This window comes from Triticum aestivum, chromosome 6A (assembly GCF_018294505.1).
Source record: "Triticum aestivum cultivar Chinese Spring chromosome 6A, IWGSC CS RefSeq v2.1, whole genome shotgun sequence".
In the NCBI taxonomy this organism is placed as follows: Eukaryota; Viridiplantae; Streptophyta; class Magnoliopsida; order Poales; family Poaceae; genus Triticum; species Triticum aestivum.
Window position 1 is genome coordinate 319719619 of NC_057809.1, and position 16021 is coordinate 319735639.

The following is a 16021-nucleotide window of genomic DNA, read 5'->3' on the forward strand; positions in this document are numbered from 1 at the left end:
GCCGTGGTGAGTTACGGCCATGAACTTGGCCAGCGCTGGGTACCCAAGGATGGCGTTGTACGGCAGGCGAATGTGAGCGACGTCGAAGTCGATGAGCTCGGTGCGGTAGTTGTCGCGTGCCCCGAAGGTGACAGGGAGGCGGACCTGCCCAATCGGGACCGTGGAGCCGTCGGTGACTCCGGAGAAAGGCTTGGTTGGCTGAAGCTGGTTGTAGGGCACTTGGAGATTGTTGAATGTTTCCACGGACAGGACGTTGAGCCCTGCCCCGCCATCGATGAGGGTCCTGGTGACCACCACGTTGCTGATGATTGGGGAACAAAGCATCGGGAGGACTCCGGCTGTGGCCGCACACTTGAGCTGATCTGCTGAGCTGAACGTGATGGCGCACGCCGACCACCTGAGAGGGCGCGTGGCTTCGAGCTTGGGGAGGACTGCATTCACTTCGCGGGCGAACTGCTTGAAGATGCGTTGAGAGGCTGGGGCTTGAGCCCCGCCCAGGATGCAGGCGATCGCGCGCGGCTCCTGGAAGCCCCCAGCCCCCTCGTCCTGATGGCGGTCCTCGTTTCTCCTTGGCTGCGGCGGCAGCGGAGGGAGGCCTGCGTTGCCTTGCGGGCGATCCTCGCGAGGCTGATCCCTCCAGTCTCCCTCGCGAGGCGGGTCTTGCCAGCGATCCTCGCGAGGTCGATCGCGCCACCCTTGGCGCGGGCAGCGGTCTTCCCAGCGTCCTGCGTTCCTTCCTCCTCCTCGACCGTAGCCCCGGTCACCGTGGTCGGGGCGACGGCCGATCCTTCCTTCTCGCACGGCTCGGAGCTCTTGACATTCGTTGGTGTTGTGGGTGTGGAGGTCGTGGTACACACAGTACCGACTGCCCTTGGAAGATTCGGGCTGATCTCTGCCCCGCTTGGTGTCTGGTTCTGCCGCGAGCACGGCAGCCCCCTTGCGCTTCACATCCTTGGCCTTGGGCTTCTTCTCTTCTGGGTCTGCGGCAGGCAGCTCGAGGAGGGAGAGACGCCCTTCCTCAGCCCTGGCGCACTTGGTTGCCAAGTTGAACAACTCCAAGGAAGTGCACAGGTCTTCATGCATCGCCAGCTCCTCCTTCATCTTGACATCGCGCACGCCGTCGGAGAAGGCTGAGATGATGGCCTCCTCGGTCACCTTGGGAATCTTGAGGCGTGCGTTGTTGAAGCGCTGGATGTACTTCTGCAGGGTCTCTCCGGGTTGTTGCTTGATGCGGCGCATGTCGCTCACGGCGGGTGGCCGGTCGCGAGTACCTTGGAAGTTGGCGATGAAGCGGGTGCGCATCTCGTCCCAGGAGGAGATCGTGCCTGGAGCCAGGTTCAGGAGCCAGGTGCGGGCCCCGTCCTTGAGCGCCATGGGAAACCAGTTCGCCATGACCTTCTCGTCTCCGTTGGCAGCTTCGATGCCCAGCTCATAGAGCTGGAGGAACTCCGCAGGGTCGGCCGTGCCGTCGTAACGAGGAGGCAGGTCTGGCTTGAACTTGCCGGGCCACGCGACGCTGCGTAGCTCGGTGGTGAAGGCACGGCAGCCTGCTGTGGCCACGGGAGGCCTTGGGTGACGGAGAGCTTGGTCTTGCATGTCCCCACGCGCTGCAGCTGGGAGCAGCGCGGGGTCTTGACGTGCGGGAGCAGGAGCATGGTCGCGACGTGCTGGAGCAGGGAGCGCCCGGGCAGCTTCTTGCGGGCGAGGGACTTCTTGGCAGCTCTGCTCTTGCCGCGCTGGCACCTGACGGAGCGGGTTCCGCCCAGGGGCCACGCGCCTTGGAGCCATGGCGCCTTCTTGAGGAGGAGGCGGCTGGGGCGCCCCCGGAGCTTCGTCGCCCGCGCGGGGCGGGGTGCGGTGCAGCGGAACGGACGGCGCAGGAGAGCCCCCTGCGGCGCGGACGAGCTCGGCGACGCGGTCGAGCCATTCTTCGTAGACGTCGTCGACGGGACGGTAGCGCAGGAGCTCGTTTGCCGCGATGAGCGCAGCTCGAGCCTCCATGGGTGCGCGGAGCGCGCGGGACGAAGAACCAGCTGGGGTGAGCGAGGGAGTAGCGGTGCGGCCGTCTTGCCGCACGGACGGATGCTGAGACGACGCTTGCTGCTCGTTCCCCGCCGGGCCGGTGGCGGCGTTGACGGCAGGTGACGGGGAACGGCGAGGACGCCCGCCGACAGGAGCCGTCTGGGCGACGCGGGAAGCGAGAGCGGCCCGGCGCTCGGCGCGGGCCCGACGAGCGTCAGACATGGACGCGATGGTCGGAGGAGAACGGGGTGGTGGAAGACGAATTCCGGCGCACCCCTACCTGGCGCGCCAAATGTCGGATTTCGGGTTCCGGCAGACCCTTGAGGTTCGAACACTGGGGTGCGCGGAGATTTCGCCTTCTACCTACCTGCACCCCTCCGCCTCGCTAAGATCTAAGCTATGGAAAGAACAGCACAAGAGACACAGGGTTTATACTGGTTCGGGCCACCGTTGTGGTGTAATACCCTACTCCAGTGTGTGGTGTGGTGGATTGCCTCTTGGGCTGATGATGATGAGCAATACAAGGAAGAACAGCCTCGCGAGGGTCTGTTCTTGGCTGGGGGGATGAACTGCTAGGAGGAGTTCAGTCGCCCTTCTCTCTCTCTCTGTGTGATGCTACTCGATCCGATCCTAGCTAGTTTCTCTCTTGGCTTCTAGATTCTCCCTTCTTGATTGCCCCCTACCCTGGGGGTGGCTAGTCCTATTTATAGGCAAAGGCCCTGGGCCTCTTCCCAAATATTGAGCGGGAAGGGCGCCAACAATTGGCCATTTTGAAGGGGAACATCTGGTACACTTATCCTGACTAAAGTTGGTCCTCGCCTGCCAAAGGCTCTGGTGGTGACGCTGGCTTAGGCTCCACAATGACTTCCTCCCTGTCGTTGGACTGGTCTTGGTCTCGTTGCACCGAAACGGGTGCCTTTACTTGATGCTTTCGCGTGCGCTTGCTCCCTTTGCACCAAAGAGGAAAGGAGGACACTACGCGGGCTGGCGCCCGCCTGGCGCCCTTGGTCGTCATGGCTTGCGTCACGGGCACCTCGTGAGGTACCCTGCCTTGATCTCTCCGCCTCCTCGCGAGCCAGCCTGATGAGGCCGTGCTTGAGGAAGCTCCGTGTCGTCCGCCCCGCGAGGCTTGGCCCCTCGCGAGGGTCTTGGGTCTGTGTTGATGAAGATGGGCCGTGCAGGGCCCCTCCTCGAGCCACGCCGCAGGCCGCAGGCAGGCAAGTCTGGGTACCCCCGTTCCCAGAACGCCAACAGTATTCACACATGTATTATGTTTCCGGTTAATATAATTCTAGCATGAATAATAAACATTTTTCATGAAATAAGGAAATAAATAATAACTTTATTATTGCCTCTAGGGCATATTTCCTTCATCATCGAGCCCACCACGGCGTCACGACCAGAAGCTTTGTAGGCGAAGACCACCTTTTGCCAGGATAGGATGTACTTCTTGTCCCATTTCAAAATTGGCCACTATGGGATCCCTTCCCACCTTCGTTTGGAGGAAGAGGACCAAGGCCACTATAAATATAGCTTAGCCACCACCGTAGAGGGGAGAGACCTCATTACCTCACACCCACACTAGAACAGACCTCATGAGGTTGTTCTTCCCTTGTACTAGTTCATCCTCAGCCCCTGGCGAGGCTAATCCACCACAAAGCAGGAGTAGGTCTTACACCGCAAGGTCGCCCAAACCCGAGTAAACAACCGTGTCCCTTTCCTTTCTTATTCATATAGCTAGGGTGTGGGGGTGACAAACTGGTTGGCTGGAGAGGTTGAGTTCTTTGCACACGCCCTAGAGTCCGAACCTTTCTTGGGTCTGCGGAGCCCTGACAGTAGGGCACCAAAAATGACAGTGTGATCTGCCCCAGGGGTTCTTCCTTCTTCCTTGGTATGACTCCATGGAACTCTGTTGGCGAGGGGCAGAGTGCTGTCAGCAGTATCCCCATCCTATGTAAGGTGCCAACGATGGATTTTGCTGCGATCGGCAAAAATGGTGGTGCTGCAACTGGCAGATTGCTGGAACCAGATGGGGATAAAGGTTGGGCACCAGGTAGGAGGTGGAGGAAGGGGGTGCAGGCGGTGGTGGATTAGCAAGCTCACAATGGCTCACAACGGCGGTGGGACCGTGAGTCGGGCGATGCAACCATGACTCCTTCTGCTGATTGGGGAAGAAAGAGGATGGAAGAGGACTGTGTCCCACACATGAGAAGATGAGTGGAGAAGAGGCGTATGCATGAAAAGATAAGGTGGGCGCTTGAGCGGCGCGCGTGCCCCCATCAGCCTGCGTGGCACTCATGCGTCAGACAACATGTAACGATTGAAGGCCTCACATGCGACCCATGGAGAACATGGTCGGTCATCCGACCCGCAACGTTTACCTAAGATAACTAAATTATAATCCAATACACACGATGGTTAGGTTCCTTGTGGTGGAACCAGCTCACCGGGGTTCATCCTAGACCTGACATTGGTGATCACATTTTCTTGGGTTTAGTTCAGACTTTTCGGCAATATTCGTTCAATGGAGGTTGATAATAGGAATTATGGTGGCTTCCTCGATCTTAAGATGTTGTGCCAGCTCGGTATCTCAGAGGTGCTCATAAATGTAGGGCGCGCGTGCGTTTAAAAAGACGAGTGTATGGGTGTGTATGTGGGCATCTATACTATGTTAAAAAAGAGGTTTTATCATTTATGTCACTCATTATGTCCTGCTACTCAGTTTTGCCAGTAGGAATTTAAACTGCTCAAAAGTGACATCGCTTCATTAGGCGCATGCTCTTAAATGACACTTGACACCATTACTGTCACCTTAAATCTTGTTTACCGTGTTATAATGACTAAAATTCCTATGAACTAACATGTAAGCTCTCCCTCTATCTCACTACAATAAAGTATGGGTCCTACTTGATCCCAACAGTCTTCTTATTTTCCTCTAAAATTATTTGCTTGCTTACTCCTGACAAGTGGAGCTACACTTACCATTGTGAGATAGAGAGAGATAACATGTGGGACTAGGGGTATTTTTGTCATATAACATGGTCAACGGGTTTGACTTGATAATAACGATGTTTAATGTCATTTTTGAGCAATCATCTCATAGAATTATGGCATTTTTTAGATATCTAATGACATTTTTTAGCAAGCATCTCCCAGAACGATGACATTTTTGAGCCGTTGTAACTTGTAACTAGTTAATGAGCGCTCCTTCGGAAGCCTCACAACGATCAGCGTCAGTTGGCGCGCTCTTAGCCATTCGTCACGTGTCGTGCTCTGGACGCTCCTTCGGGATTTATTATTATTATTTTTCCGCACGCGTTCTTGGCTTTTTAAACATTTTTTCGGTTTTTTTGACGTTTTGGTTTTCCATCAGTTTTCCTTAGCTTTTCAATCAAAAAATTGGGAAAAAATTATTTTGCATGAAAAAAATGCGTTTTTTCTTTCATGAGAGTCACGGTTTTGCTTTCGCGAGAGTCACGGCCGTGCATCTCGAAAACGAAAAAAACGCGTTTTCTATTTTTTTTCTTTTGCGAGAGTCACGGTATTGCTTCCGCGAGAGGCACGGGTATGCTTTTGCAAGAGTTACGGCCGTGCCTCTCGGAAACGAAAAAACGCGTTTTTTGTTTTTTTTCTTTCGCGAGAGTCACGGTTTTGCTTCCGCGAGAAGCATGGCGTGCTTTTGCGAGAGTCGCGGCCATGCCTCTCGGAAAGAAAAAAACGTGTTTTCTATTTTTTTTCCTTGCGAGAGTCACGGTTTTGCTTCCGCAAGAGTCACGGTTGTGCTTTCGCGAGAGTCACGGCCGTGCCTCCCCGGAAACGAAAAAAATATGTTTTCTCTCTTTTTTTCTTCCGTGAGAGTCAAGGTTTTGCTTCCATGAGAGGCACGGTTGTGATTTCGTGAGAAACACGGGCGTGCCTCTTTCGAAAAGGAAAAAAACCATGCTCCCAGTTCCGTTTTTTCGTCCGATTTTTTCGTGAAAAAAATTCGTCAAAACCTATCAACATCGGATCTAGTTTTGAAGATCTCGATGCGAGGAATCCAACGGTGAAAGCGGTTCGAGATTTGGACGCACGGTTTGAGAGATAAAACATTTTGAATAAACGGATCTACGAAAAAAGGGAATTGGAGTGATCTTTGCAACGAGTAATCCTTAATTAGTGATTTCGGCCATCCTGCATCAGGACGGTCATGTGTAGGTTTCTTTGAGGCTGCACGCACAGCGAGTGGAAGGAGCCCGTTAGGCCCAAGTTAACACCAGAAGACAGAAATTGTCACCGGAGCAACGGCCCATCATGTTTAGTGCTCGGTTGTAGCGCACGAAGCGAGCCAACACTGGATTAAGAGCAAATCTGACATCAGAAAGCACCAAAAACTGGCAATCCGATGGCTGTGAACGCTAATAGCCTGAGAGGGTTGGAAAGAAAAAACGCGTTTTCTTTTTTTCCTTTCATGATAGTCACGGTTTTGCTTCCGCGAGAGGCACGGTTTTGCTTTCGCGAGAGTCACGGCAGTGCATCTCGAAAACGGAAAAATAACACATTTTCTATTTTTTTCTTTCGCGAGAGTCACGGTTTTGCTTCCGCGAGAAGTACGGATGTGCTTTCGCGAGAGTTACAGCCGTGCCTCTTGAAAACGAAAAAAACGCGTTTTCTGTTTTTTTATTTCGCGAGAGTCACGGTTTTGCTTCCGCAAGAAGCATGATTGTGCTTTTGCGAGAGTCACGGCCGTGCCTCTCGGAAAGGAAAAAACGTGTTTTCTATTTTTTTCCTTTCGCGAGAGTCACAATTTTGCTTCCACAAGAGTCACGGTTATACTTTCGCGAGCGTCACGGCCGTGCCTCCTCGGAAACGAAAAAAACGCGTTTTCTTTTTTTCCGCGAGAGTCACTGTTTTGCTTCCGTGAGAGGCACGGTTGTGATTTCGTGAAAGGCACGTCCGTGCCTCTTTCGGAAAGGAAAAAAATCCGTGCTCCCGGTTCGGCTTTTTTGTCTGATTTTTTTCGTGAAAAAAAAGTTCGTCAAAACCTATCAACATGAGATCTAATTTTAAAGATCTCGACGCGAGGAATCCAACGGTGAAAGCGGTTCGAGATTTGGATGCACGGTTTGAGAGATAAAATGTTTTGAATAAACGGATCTACAAAAAAAGAAAAAAGTCCCAGGTGGCGACAAGTGGCGCGCTGCATGTGCACCACTTGTTGCAACTAAGGGAATTGGAGTGATCTTTGCAACAAGTACTCCTTAATTAGTGATTTCGGCCATCCCGCATCAGAACGGTCATGTGTAGATTTCTTTGAAGCTGCACGCATAGCGAGTGGAAGGAGCCCCTTAGGCCCAATTTAACACCAGAAGGCAGAAATTGTTACCGGAGCAACGGCCTGAGAGGGTTGGAAAGTTTCACAATTTTAATATATCTAAATGGTAAAACCGAGTAGTGATCATAAATAATAAAAACCTAAATATAATCCCTCCGTTCCTAAATATAAGTCTTTTCAGTGATTTCAATAAAGACTATATACGGAGTGAGGCGTTTTGGCTTCCAGGATCATCTACACCTTTGCTGAGTAAAAAAGTCAAAACAAATACTAAAAAATTTAAAAAATTTCAATTTTTTTGGCATGGTAGATAATCTGGTGTTTGTTGTCCGCCCCAAATTTCAAATCATTTGGACATCTGAGTAGCTCTCGACAAAAAAGACAAATTTGGGATCTGTTAAATAGTGTGTTGTTTATATACTGTTCTGATCCAATTTGTCTTTTTTGCTGAGAGCTGCTCAAATGTCCAAATGCTCTGAAATTTGGAGCGCACCTCATACACCAAATTATCTACCTTCCATGAAAAAGTTGGATTTAAAAAAATTTTATGAATTGTTTTTTGACCGGGTGCAGATGTATCCGGGCTCAGAATTGAATCTTATATATGAATGTATATGTACATATTTTAGAGGGTAATTCACTCATTTTGCTTTATATGTAATTCGCATTGGAATCTCTAAAAACTTATAAATTTATAGTACACACGTGTTAATCTCTCCCTTCCCGGCACCCATTTGGCCATCTAGACGCCCCCACAACCGGAAACAACGCAAGGGACCTGTTTCATTTGCCTTTGGTCTTGCGATGAGATGATGACGGGAACGGAGCAGCCGCGGCCGCGAGGCGTAGCCATAGATTTCCTCGCAGCACGACATGCTGCTCCTCATCCACCATGCCATCCGACTCCGAGCCTCCCTCCCTGTCTGTACCCACCCGTAGCCCGGTAAACATAAGTCGCCGCCAGCCCCAGCCCCAAGACCAAATCCGAATCTTCCCTTGCAACAATCATCCGTAACGCCGTCATCGCCTTCCGCCCTGCGGCCGCGGGGAGACGCGATGCAGGGACTCCACCGCCGCTACCGATGGATCAAGGAGTGGTTTGTCTCCCAACCCCTACCACCCCTCGAATTCCACTCCGCTTCGTGTGGTTTGGATCTGAACTATTTGCGCCGCGTCCTTCTCCTAGGGTTCCGCAGGACCTTGTCATCGCCGGCGGCCCGTGCGCGCTTTACAAGTGGGTGCGAGGTACGTCGCCTTCTTCTTGCTGCTGTAAATTCTTACTTTGACTTACTGTTGTGTCACGGCTCCATCACTTGTTGCTTAGTGTCATCGTGCCTGCAATTGCTGCGTGACATGATCTTTCTTTGGTTGTTATTGTGGTTTCCGTTGCGTAAATTCCACCGGGTGTTTATTAGATAGAGGCTTTGGTTTCATTAGTCACAGGTGCAAGCTAGCCTAACTTTCGAGAAAGCTTAAGGTTGGGCCATTACAACCTAACACCACTCCAGCAAGATAGCAACTAACGACCGCTAGAGGCAAGTATAACATACACACTACTAGAAATGCAACTGGCCTAAAAATGCTTATCATCTTCCGACACGTGGCTGACCAGTGGAAATGTTTGTCATGATTCGTGAACACGGCCCAACAATGGTGCGGCCACACACCACTGTTGAAGCCATCCTTGCAGCACTGGGGCATTGCTTCCCCCTCTGTGTAGGCCAGATCCGGCGTGTCCCACACAATGAGAAGTTAGCCCTGGAGGCCTAACAAGAGCACACAGGATGCCCTGCCCGTGCTGAAAAGACGGCCACTCATCGACTAATGTCGATGCCCTGCATGTTGTACTGCCACACGTTGCACTGACCCGATCCTTTCTTGTGTGGCCACATATCCATCTCAACATGTGCATCTCTGCTACACCTAACTTTGGACATGTTACCCTTTAGTTGGCCAACATTCAGTGCCATACAACATCGCAGGTCGAATCGCCGTTCTATAGACCTGCCTTTTAACTTTTGTGGCACTCTTGTCACAGAGAACGCCAGAAGCTTGGTGCCACTTCATCTATCAAGCTTTGATTCGATGGCTCATATCTTCATCGATATCATCATCCTTCTGCAGCATTGACCCCAAATATTGAAAAGTGTCCTTCTGAGGTACCAGCTGCCCAGCAAGGCTCCTCGTGCCTAGTAGTACTGAAACCGCACCTCATGTACTTGGTTTTAGTTCTACTAAGCCTAAAAACATTAGTTTCCAATGTCTCTCTCCACAACTCTAACCTTGTAATTCTCTACATTATTGAAATATCATTACGACAAGCATATGTTGTACCGATTGCATCAAGTAGTAGTCTGCTCTTTTTCTGATTTAGTCTACTGCAAACATTCTACAATTGGAGATTGGCATGGGGATTGTGAAGTTTCTGTTTAATCTGTACAGACTTGAGAACCAATAAAGCCATTAGTCTAGTGATGAATTCTCGCAAAGCAAATAGCAGAATTTCAGATTACATATGTAGACTGTGATCAACATGTCAAAAGATTTATGTTAAATTTCAAGTGTTTGGTGTGGACAATGTTGCACTCTTTTACACTTGTTCTTTGTTTACAACTTCCGAACAATTTAGGAGTTACATGCAATGTACCAATAAACCATTAGTCTAGTGATGCGTTCTCAAAGCAAATAGCAGAAGTTGAGATGTCAGATGGAGATTGCGATGAACATGTCAAAGGATATATGTTAAATTTCAAGTGTTTGGTGTCGGCAATTGTTGTGAACCTTGATTCACAAGGGGTTAACTACCGTGCTGAAGATAGCCAGACGTCGCGGGATTGGGTAATAGGTTGAGACAAGATAATAATTCGTAGAGATTAGATCGGTTGTTCTTCCTTGCCTCAAACGTGGATGCATGCCATCCTTATATAACGGATGCTCAGGTCCTTGACCTCTCCTAATAAGGCTTAAAATTTTCCTTATACGATTGAACTCTTTCCTAATCCTATACTTTCCTAGTGTACTCTTAGGATACTTCACTCTCATGGACTCCTTCCACGCTGGTACTCTTGCCTTGATACTGTGAACCTTTTTTCCGCAACATTACACCCCTCCTGGACAAGCAGCTTGTTGGTGGCCAGGGCTGAATTCCTTCATAGCCCCGCATCAATGTGATAGTGATACTGTGACTGCAGCTCTACGTTTTGCCAGACCTCTTGCCTAATTCTCTCAGGTACAACTTGTATATCTCTAGGTCACCCTGATACTTCTGTCTGAGATCCTCTCCAGGAAATTTGGAATGTCCCTTGTTATGTCGCTGACATTCAGTTGGCAATAGAATTCTTTCCATGTCCTGTTGGTCACATATTCCTTTGACACCCCCTTGGTCACGTTCTTCTGGTGGACGCTATACAAACCAACCAAGGCTATTTTCTGTTTTATGGAAAATGCAACAGCTGGAGCCAATACGGATCCCATTTGATTTGTTCTCATGCATGCATAATAATTCTCGTGCTTTTCTTTCCAATCTGAAATATAACTTCTACATATTCTATGCACCAAATTATCTCTTCCTGTATGTACACATGCACACACAACTAAACATTTGCTTGAACCAACGTCCACACATGAATGATGGCCCAGATCAATTTCGTGGACAACTCCAATGCTAGGTCCATGCTCAGCAATTGACCCTTTTCTAGCCTGCCTCAACCGTTCCACTGAAGATGATTTTGGATGGCCCAGATCAATTTCGTGGACAACTCCAATGCTAGGTCCATGCTCAGCAATCGACCCTTTTCTAGCCTGCCTCAACCGTTCCATTGAAGATGATTTTGTTGATGCTGTTATGCATGGTTGTGTCGCCACTGTCGCTAGCAATGCTGCTGTGCCTGGTCGCTCCTATGTCGCTCCTCTATCTGCATCTGTAGCTTCTGCATCCGGATGTCTCGTAACTGCTGCTTGCTGCTTCTTCGTGCGCCTCTACAGCTTCTTGCAAACCGCCGCTGCTACGCCGACTTCAGGCTGCAGTGATGATATTGCTGCCATGCTTGCCATGTTTGTCGCTGAAGCCATTGCTGCCCTCCTTTACTTTGCTGCCTTGATATCAAGCATATACAAATCTTGAATTTGTCGAAGATAGATTGGGTTGAGGCGTTGAACTCTTCCATGAAAGAGTCTGCATTGAAAGCCATGGTGGCTGTCTCTGATACCAAATGATGTCAACCTTGATTTGCAACGGGATAACTACCGTGCTGAAGATAGCCAGACGGTGTGGCTGTGAGGAGGGATTGGGTAGACATAGGTTGAGACAAGAGAATAACTGGGAGATATTAGATTGATTGTTCTTGCTTGCCTCAAACATGGATATGTGTCATCCTTATATAACGGATGATCAAGCCTTTGACCTCTCCTAACACGATTAGACATAGATCTTTCCTTATGCAATTGCACTCTTTCCTGCCCCTATGCTCTCCCAATGGACTCTACTTCCTCCGTCCGGGTTTATACTTTATAGGTCTCAGGGGCCAAAACGGCAAGACCAAGGTGCAGCTGTAGTGAACTGCATGCACACGTCTCGGCTTAATTAATTGTGGCAATTTAATTGGCTGCAGGCATGCCGTTAGCTGTAATAGGTTGCATGCTTGGTTGGGCATATTGACTGGAGGAGCGCTTTTAGTGACTGCATGCTGCCAGTCGTAATTAACACAGCAAACTGGAGGGGAATCGAGTCGAAATACTTCCATTATAATTACTGCGGCCTTTTAAATTCAAACGGCTTACCGTGGCTCACAGGTCCTTCAATCCCGGGCGGAAGAAGTACTTTTCTGTCATGGACTCCTCCCATGCTTGCTTTATGTTGGTACTGTGGACCCATGTCCACAACAAAAGTATTGCATTCTTTTTACACCTCTTCTTTGTGTACAACTTCAGACCAATTTAGAAATCAGGTGCAATGTAGCAATAAGGACAAACTAGTTGGATTTTCTTCTTGACATGTTTGCGTTTTAGTTTAGCATTCTCATTCAGCTAATATTTTTATCTTCATTCCCTGATAGAGGATAGGTTGGCTGCTCTTAAGTCCAAGGACAAGGAAGAAGGGGCATGCACTGCAAAGCCTGACCCTGCCACTGAGGTTCTTTTCTTATGCAGCTATGATGGCTGTGGGAAAACTTTTGTTGATGCAGGTGCTCTTAGGAAACATGCCCACGTGCATGGGGAGAGGCAGTATGTCTGTCACTACGAGGGATGTGGGAAGGTATTGTGTCATCCATATCTGTCTTGCCTACATCGCAAAGCCATTTCCGTATGGCAGTGACATTTTTTATACTGAGCTGCTTATCTAATTTTTTCTGCTGAATCCGTTTTGTAGAAATTTTTAGATAGCTCTAAGTTGAAGAGGCATTTTCTTATTCATACAGGCGAGAAGAACTTCGTCTGCCCTCATGAAGGTTGTGGCAAGGTTATTACCATGCTTTCTCCATGTACTTGTTATGCTTTTCTGTACAGAATTTTGGTTTTTAATCATATATAATTTGTACATTTGAACAAGTTACCAGAAATATTTAATTACGGAGAAATGTTATTTATGTTAATTAAATATAGAAAAGCTCCATCATTGGTTTCTGTTTTAGTTCTATTTCTTATCCTAGGGCTTGGCATTTCAATCATTCTGTTGGTCGCATCCGGCGTTGTGTGTGCGCGGCGGGTGCGGGAGCCGTGGAGCGTGGAGCGTGGGGAGTGGGGCGAGCAGGCGCACCATAGGTGCGGCGTGGCACGCGTGCGCGCGTGCATAAGGTCTCCCCCCGGCCCCTGTGTAATTGCTGAGGCTTACGAGTTCGTGCTCGTGGAAGTGGCGTTCGAGCGCCGGAAAAAATCCTCCTGTGTCCACTGTCTTCTTCCTTCCTCTTTCTTCTTTGTTGTGTTAGAGAGAGAGTGAGAGGGAGGTGCAGCAAGCGAGAGGAAGAGGAAGGCCACGACAACAACAATTGGTATACAGAGCCAAGTTCGAGGGGCGGTTGCGGAGCGTGCGGCCGCGTCCGCGGCGCGCGCGGTGCGCGACGGACATGAAGGTCTTGGCAACGGCGCGCGACGAGCGCATGGCGTCGGCAATGCGCGGCGAGTCCACGGCGGTGTGGCGTGATGCCGGACGCGCGGCGAGCGCGTGGCGTCGGCAACGCGCGGCGAGTCCACGGCGGTGTGGCGTGATGCCGTGTGCGCACGACGAACAACGGCGGTCGCGGAGACGAGGAGGTTGCGGAGGACCTGCGTGGTGTCGCAGAGGCCGCGGCTGCTCGGTGCGACGATCGTGGAGGCGCTGCGCTGCGGTTGACGGCGCAGCGGTGCAGGGCAATAAGCCGCGGCGGCGAGCCGGGCGCGACCGGTGCGTGTTATGGGTGCGCACTGGACGCGTCGGGCGCATCGGGACCGCGGGAGCGCGACGGGTGCGCCGGCCGGGGAGTGCGTGGCGTGGCGAATGCAGCGGAGGAGTGACCGCGTCGGGGCGCTGGACTCGGGCCGTGGCGACTGCGTGCGTGCGCGTCGTGTACACGAGCCTGGGAGCGCGGGACGTGGGGTGCTGCGCGGTGGAGGCCGCAGCGGCGCGGCACGACGGTCGTGACGATGACGACCACGACGACGAGAGCTACAACGACTATGACGATGAACAAGTCAAGATTAGGGGGAACAGTGTTAGCCTTAATCTTGACTTGCAGGACGTGGCTAAGCTGATCCGGTGCTTGTGGGCTGTTAGTGCATGGCATGCATGCGGCCGTGGCGAGTGGACCAGCTGAGTGGCCGTGTGAGTCGTAGTGGTAGTTAGTGCGTGTGTGTGCGAGTCAGCGCGTGTGTGCGTGGCCGCGTTGTGTGGTTAGCGAGGAACGCGCGAGGGCGACCGCGCTGGGCGCTGGACCCGGTCGCATCCAGCGCTGTGTGTGCGCGGCGGGCGCGGGAGCCGTGGAGCGCGGAGCGTGGGGAGTGGGGCGAGCAGGCACACCATAGGTGCGGCGTGGCACGCGTGCGCGCGCGTGTATAAGGTCTCCCCCCGGCCCCTGTGTAATTGCTGAGGCTTACGAGTTCGTGCTCGTGGAAGCGGCGTTCGAGCGCCGGAAAAAATCCTCCTGTGTCCACTGTCTTCTTTCTTCCTCTTTCTTCTTTGTTGTGTTAGAGAGAGAGTGAGAGGGAGGTGCAGCAAGCGAGAGGAAGAGGAAGGCCACGGCAACAACAACCTGGACATGAACCCGCTGCAGTATTGTCTGCAATCCAAGAATCCATGTCAAGGGATTATAGTTTAAAAAAATTCAAATAATGGTGTACACAAATGTTAACATGCTCATTCTGGAGTGGCAGTTACCAGCAAGAGACTTCTTCACGTATTTTTGAGAAATTATGTTAGCTTAGTAGGATGCACCGGGTGGGCTTTACTTTGTAACTGATGGAATAAGTGCAGCGCAGCAAATTGGTATTCCCTCATCATAGTTGTGGATTTGGGAACTCATGGATTTAATCTGCTTTTATTCCTGGTCATTGCAGGCTTTCTCATTGGATTTTAATTTGAAGGCACACATGAAAACCCATTTTGCGGATAACTATCATATGTGTCCATACCCAGAATGTGGTCGAAGATTTACACAGGAATCTAAACTAAGGGCTCATTTCAGGGCACAACATGAGAAGGTAAGATGTATAGAGATATTTGTCAGTTGCAACTTGTCGCATAACCTATACTCACAAGACTAGACAGTCTGGTTTACAGAATCCAGGTGGGCCTGTAATAAACCGCAATGCACTAGGAGATCACCCTCATAACACAGCGAAATCTCTGGTAACACCACCAGTTCCATCAGCTGATCGTCCGTATGTCTGCCCTTACGATGGGTGTGCCAAGGCATACATTCATGAGTACAAACTTAACCTCCATTTGAAGAAAGAGCACCCCAACCACTATTCGGATGCTGGTGCTCAAGCTGGTCCGTCGAGGGGCACAATATTGAAGAATTCCCGTAGAAGCAAGCCAAATCTCACAACCAGCATGCCACTCGCCAAGATCCCTAAGCGCAGTGGTTATACGGTGCCATCTCCAGCTGTCAGTATCCCTGAGGAGCATCAGTGGCCAAGGAAAGTGTTGTACGAAGATGATAGTGAGGAGACCGAGGAAGAGGGAGATAACCTCGAGGAGGTGGGATTGAGATACAGAGCTGCTAGCGGTGGCGATGACGATGAGGAGACGGAGGAAGAAGAATGAGCGCTATGGGTTGCTGTGCACATAGTTTATGAGCACCGGACTGGATTATAGTTTTGCATACATGTAACAATACATATTAAGGGTGGCTAGTTAGGCAGAAACTTGTGGGCTGCATGTAGGTGTCTCAATTTAAGGCTATTAATTAACTTATCAAGAAGGGTAATAGATCGTCACGCTTCCATGCTGAGAAGCTAACTGTTGATGCCTCTCAAGTGTTATAATGCGGCTATCAGAGGTACTCTCATAGGGTGCGCTGCATTGCATAATGTTTTGGAGGCTGGCCAGGTGACGTGCAAACTTAGTCCCACGTCTCAACTTCATCTCTTTTTGTTTTCCTCATTCAAATTTAAATACTTTAATCGCCATTAAAATCCAAGTTTGTGACATCAAACAATTATTCACATAATTTTTAAACAATCACGCGCATATTTTTAGCAAGTTGCGTC

The 16021-nt window shown here is 50.4% G+C and overlaps 1 protein-coding gene across 3 annotated transcripts; it reads left to right on the forward strand.

Annotated features, from left to right (window-relative positions):
• The first annotated feature begins 8088 nt into the window (after positions 1–8088).
• LOC123127493 (zinc finger transcription factor YY1) lies at positions 8089–15777 on the forward strand. Of its 3 annotated transcripts, none has more exons than XM_044547220.1 (6): positions 8089–8433; positions 8523–8581; positions 12391–12590; positions 12754–12783; positions 14864–15007; positions 15075–15777. In XM_044547220.1, the coding sequence occupies exons 1-6, from the start codon at positions 8393–8395 to the stop codon at positions 15573–15575; spliced, it is 975 nt and encodes a 324-aa protein (XP_044403155.1). In that variant the 5' UTR covers positions 8089–8392; the 3' UTR covers positions 15576–15777. The 3 variants fall into 3 exon arrangements, with proteins under 3 accessions (XP_044403155.1, XP_044403153.1, XP_044403154.1); XM_044547218.1 differs by having other exon boundaries at positions 8092–8433; positions 12705–12794; XM_044547219.1 differs by having other exon boundaries at positions 8094–8433; positions 12705–12794; positions 15087–15777.
• The last annotated feature ends 244 nt before the right edge of the window (positions 15778–16021 follow it).

Bases quoted from the DNA above. Each gene is read 5' to 3' on its own strand.
- LOC123127493 (XM_044547218.1), top strand. From the start codon at position 8,393: ATGCAGGGACTCCACCGCCGCTACCGATGGATCAAGGAGTG. The intron at 8,434-8,522 runs GTTTGTCTCCCA...TCCTTCTCCTAG, and splicing joins TACCGATGGATCAAGGAGTG to GGTTCCGCAGGACCTTGTCA. The intron at 8,582-12,390 runs GTACGTCGCCTT...ATTCCCTGATAG, and splicing joins GCTTTACAAGTGGGTGCGAG to AGGATAGGTTGGCTGCTCTT.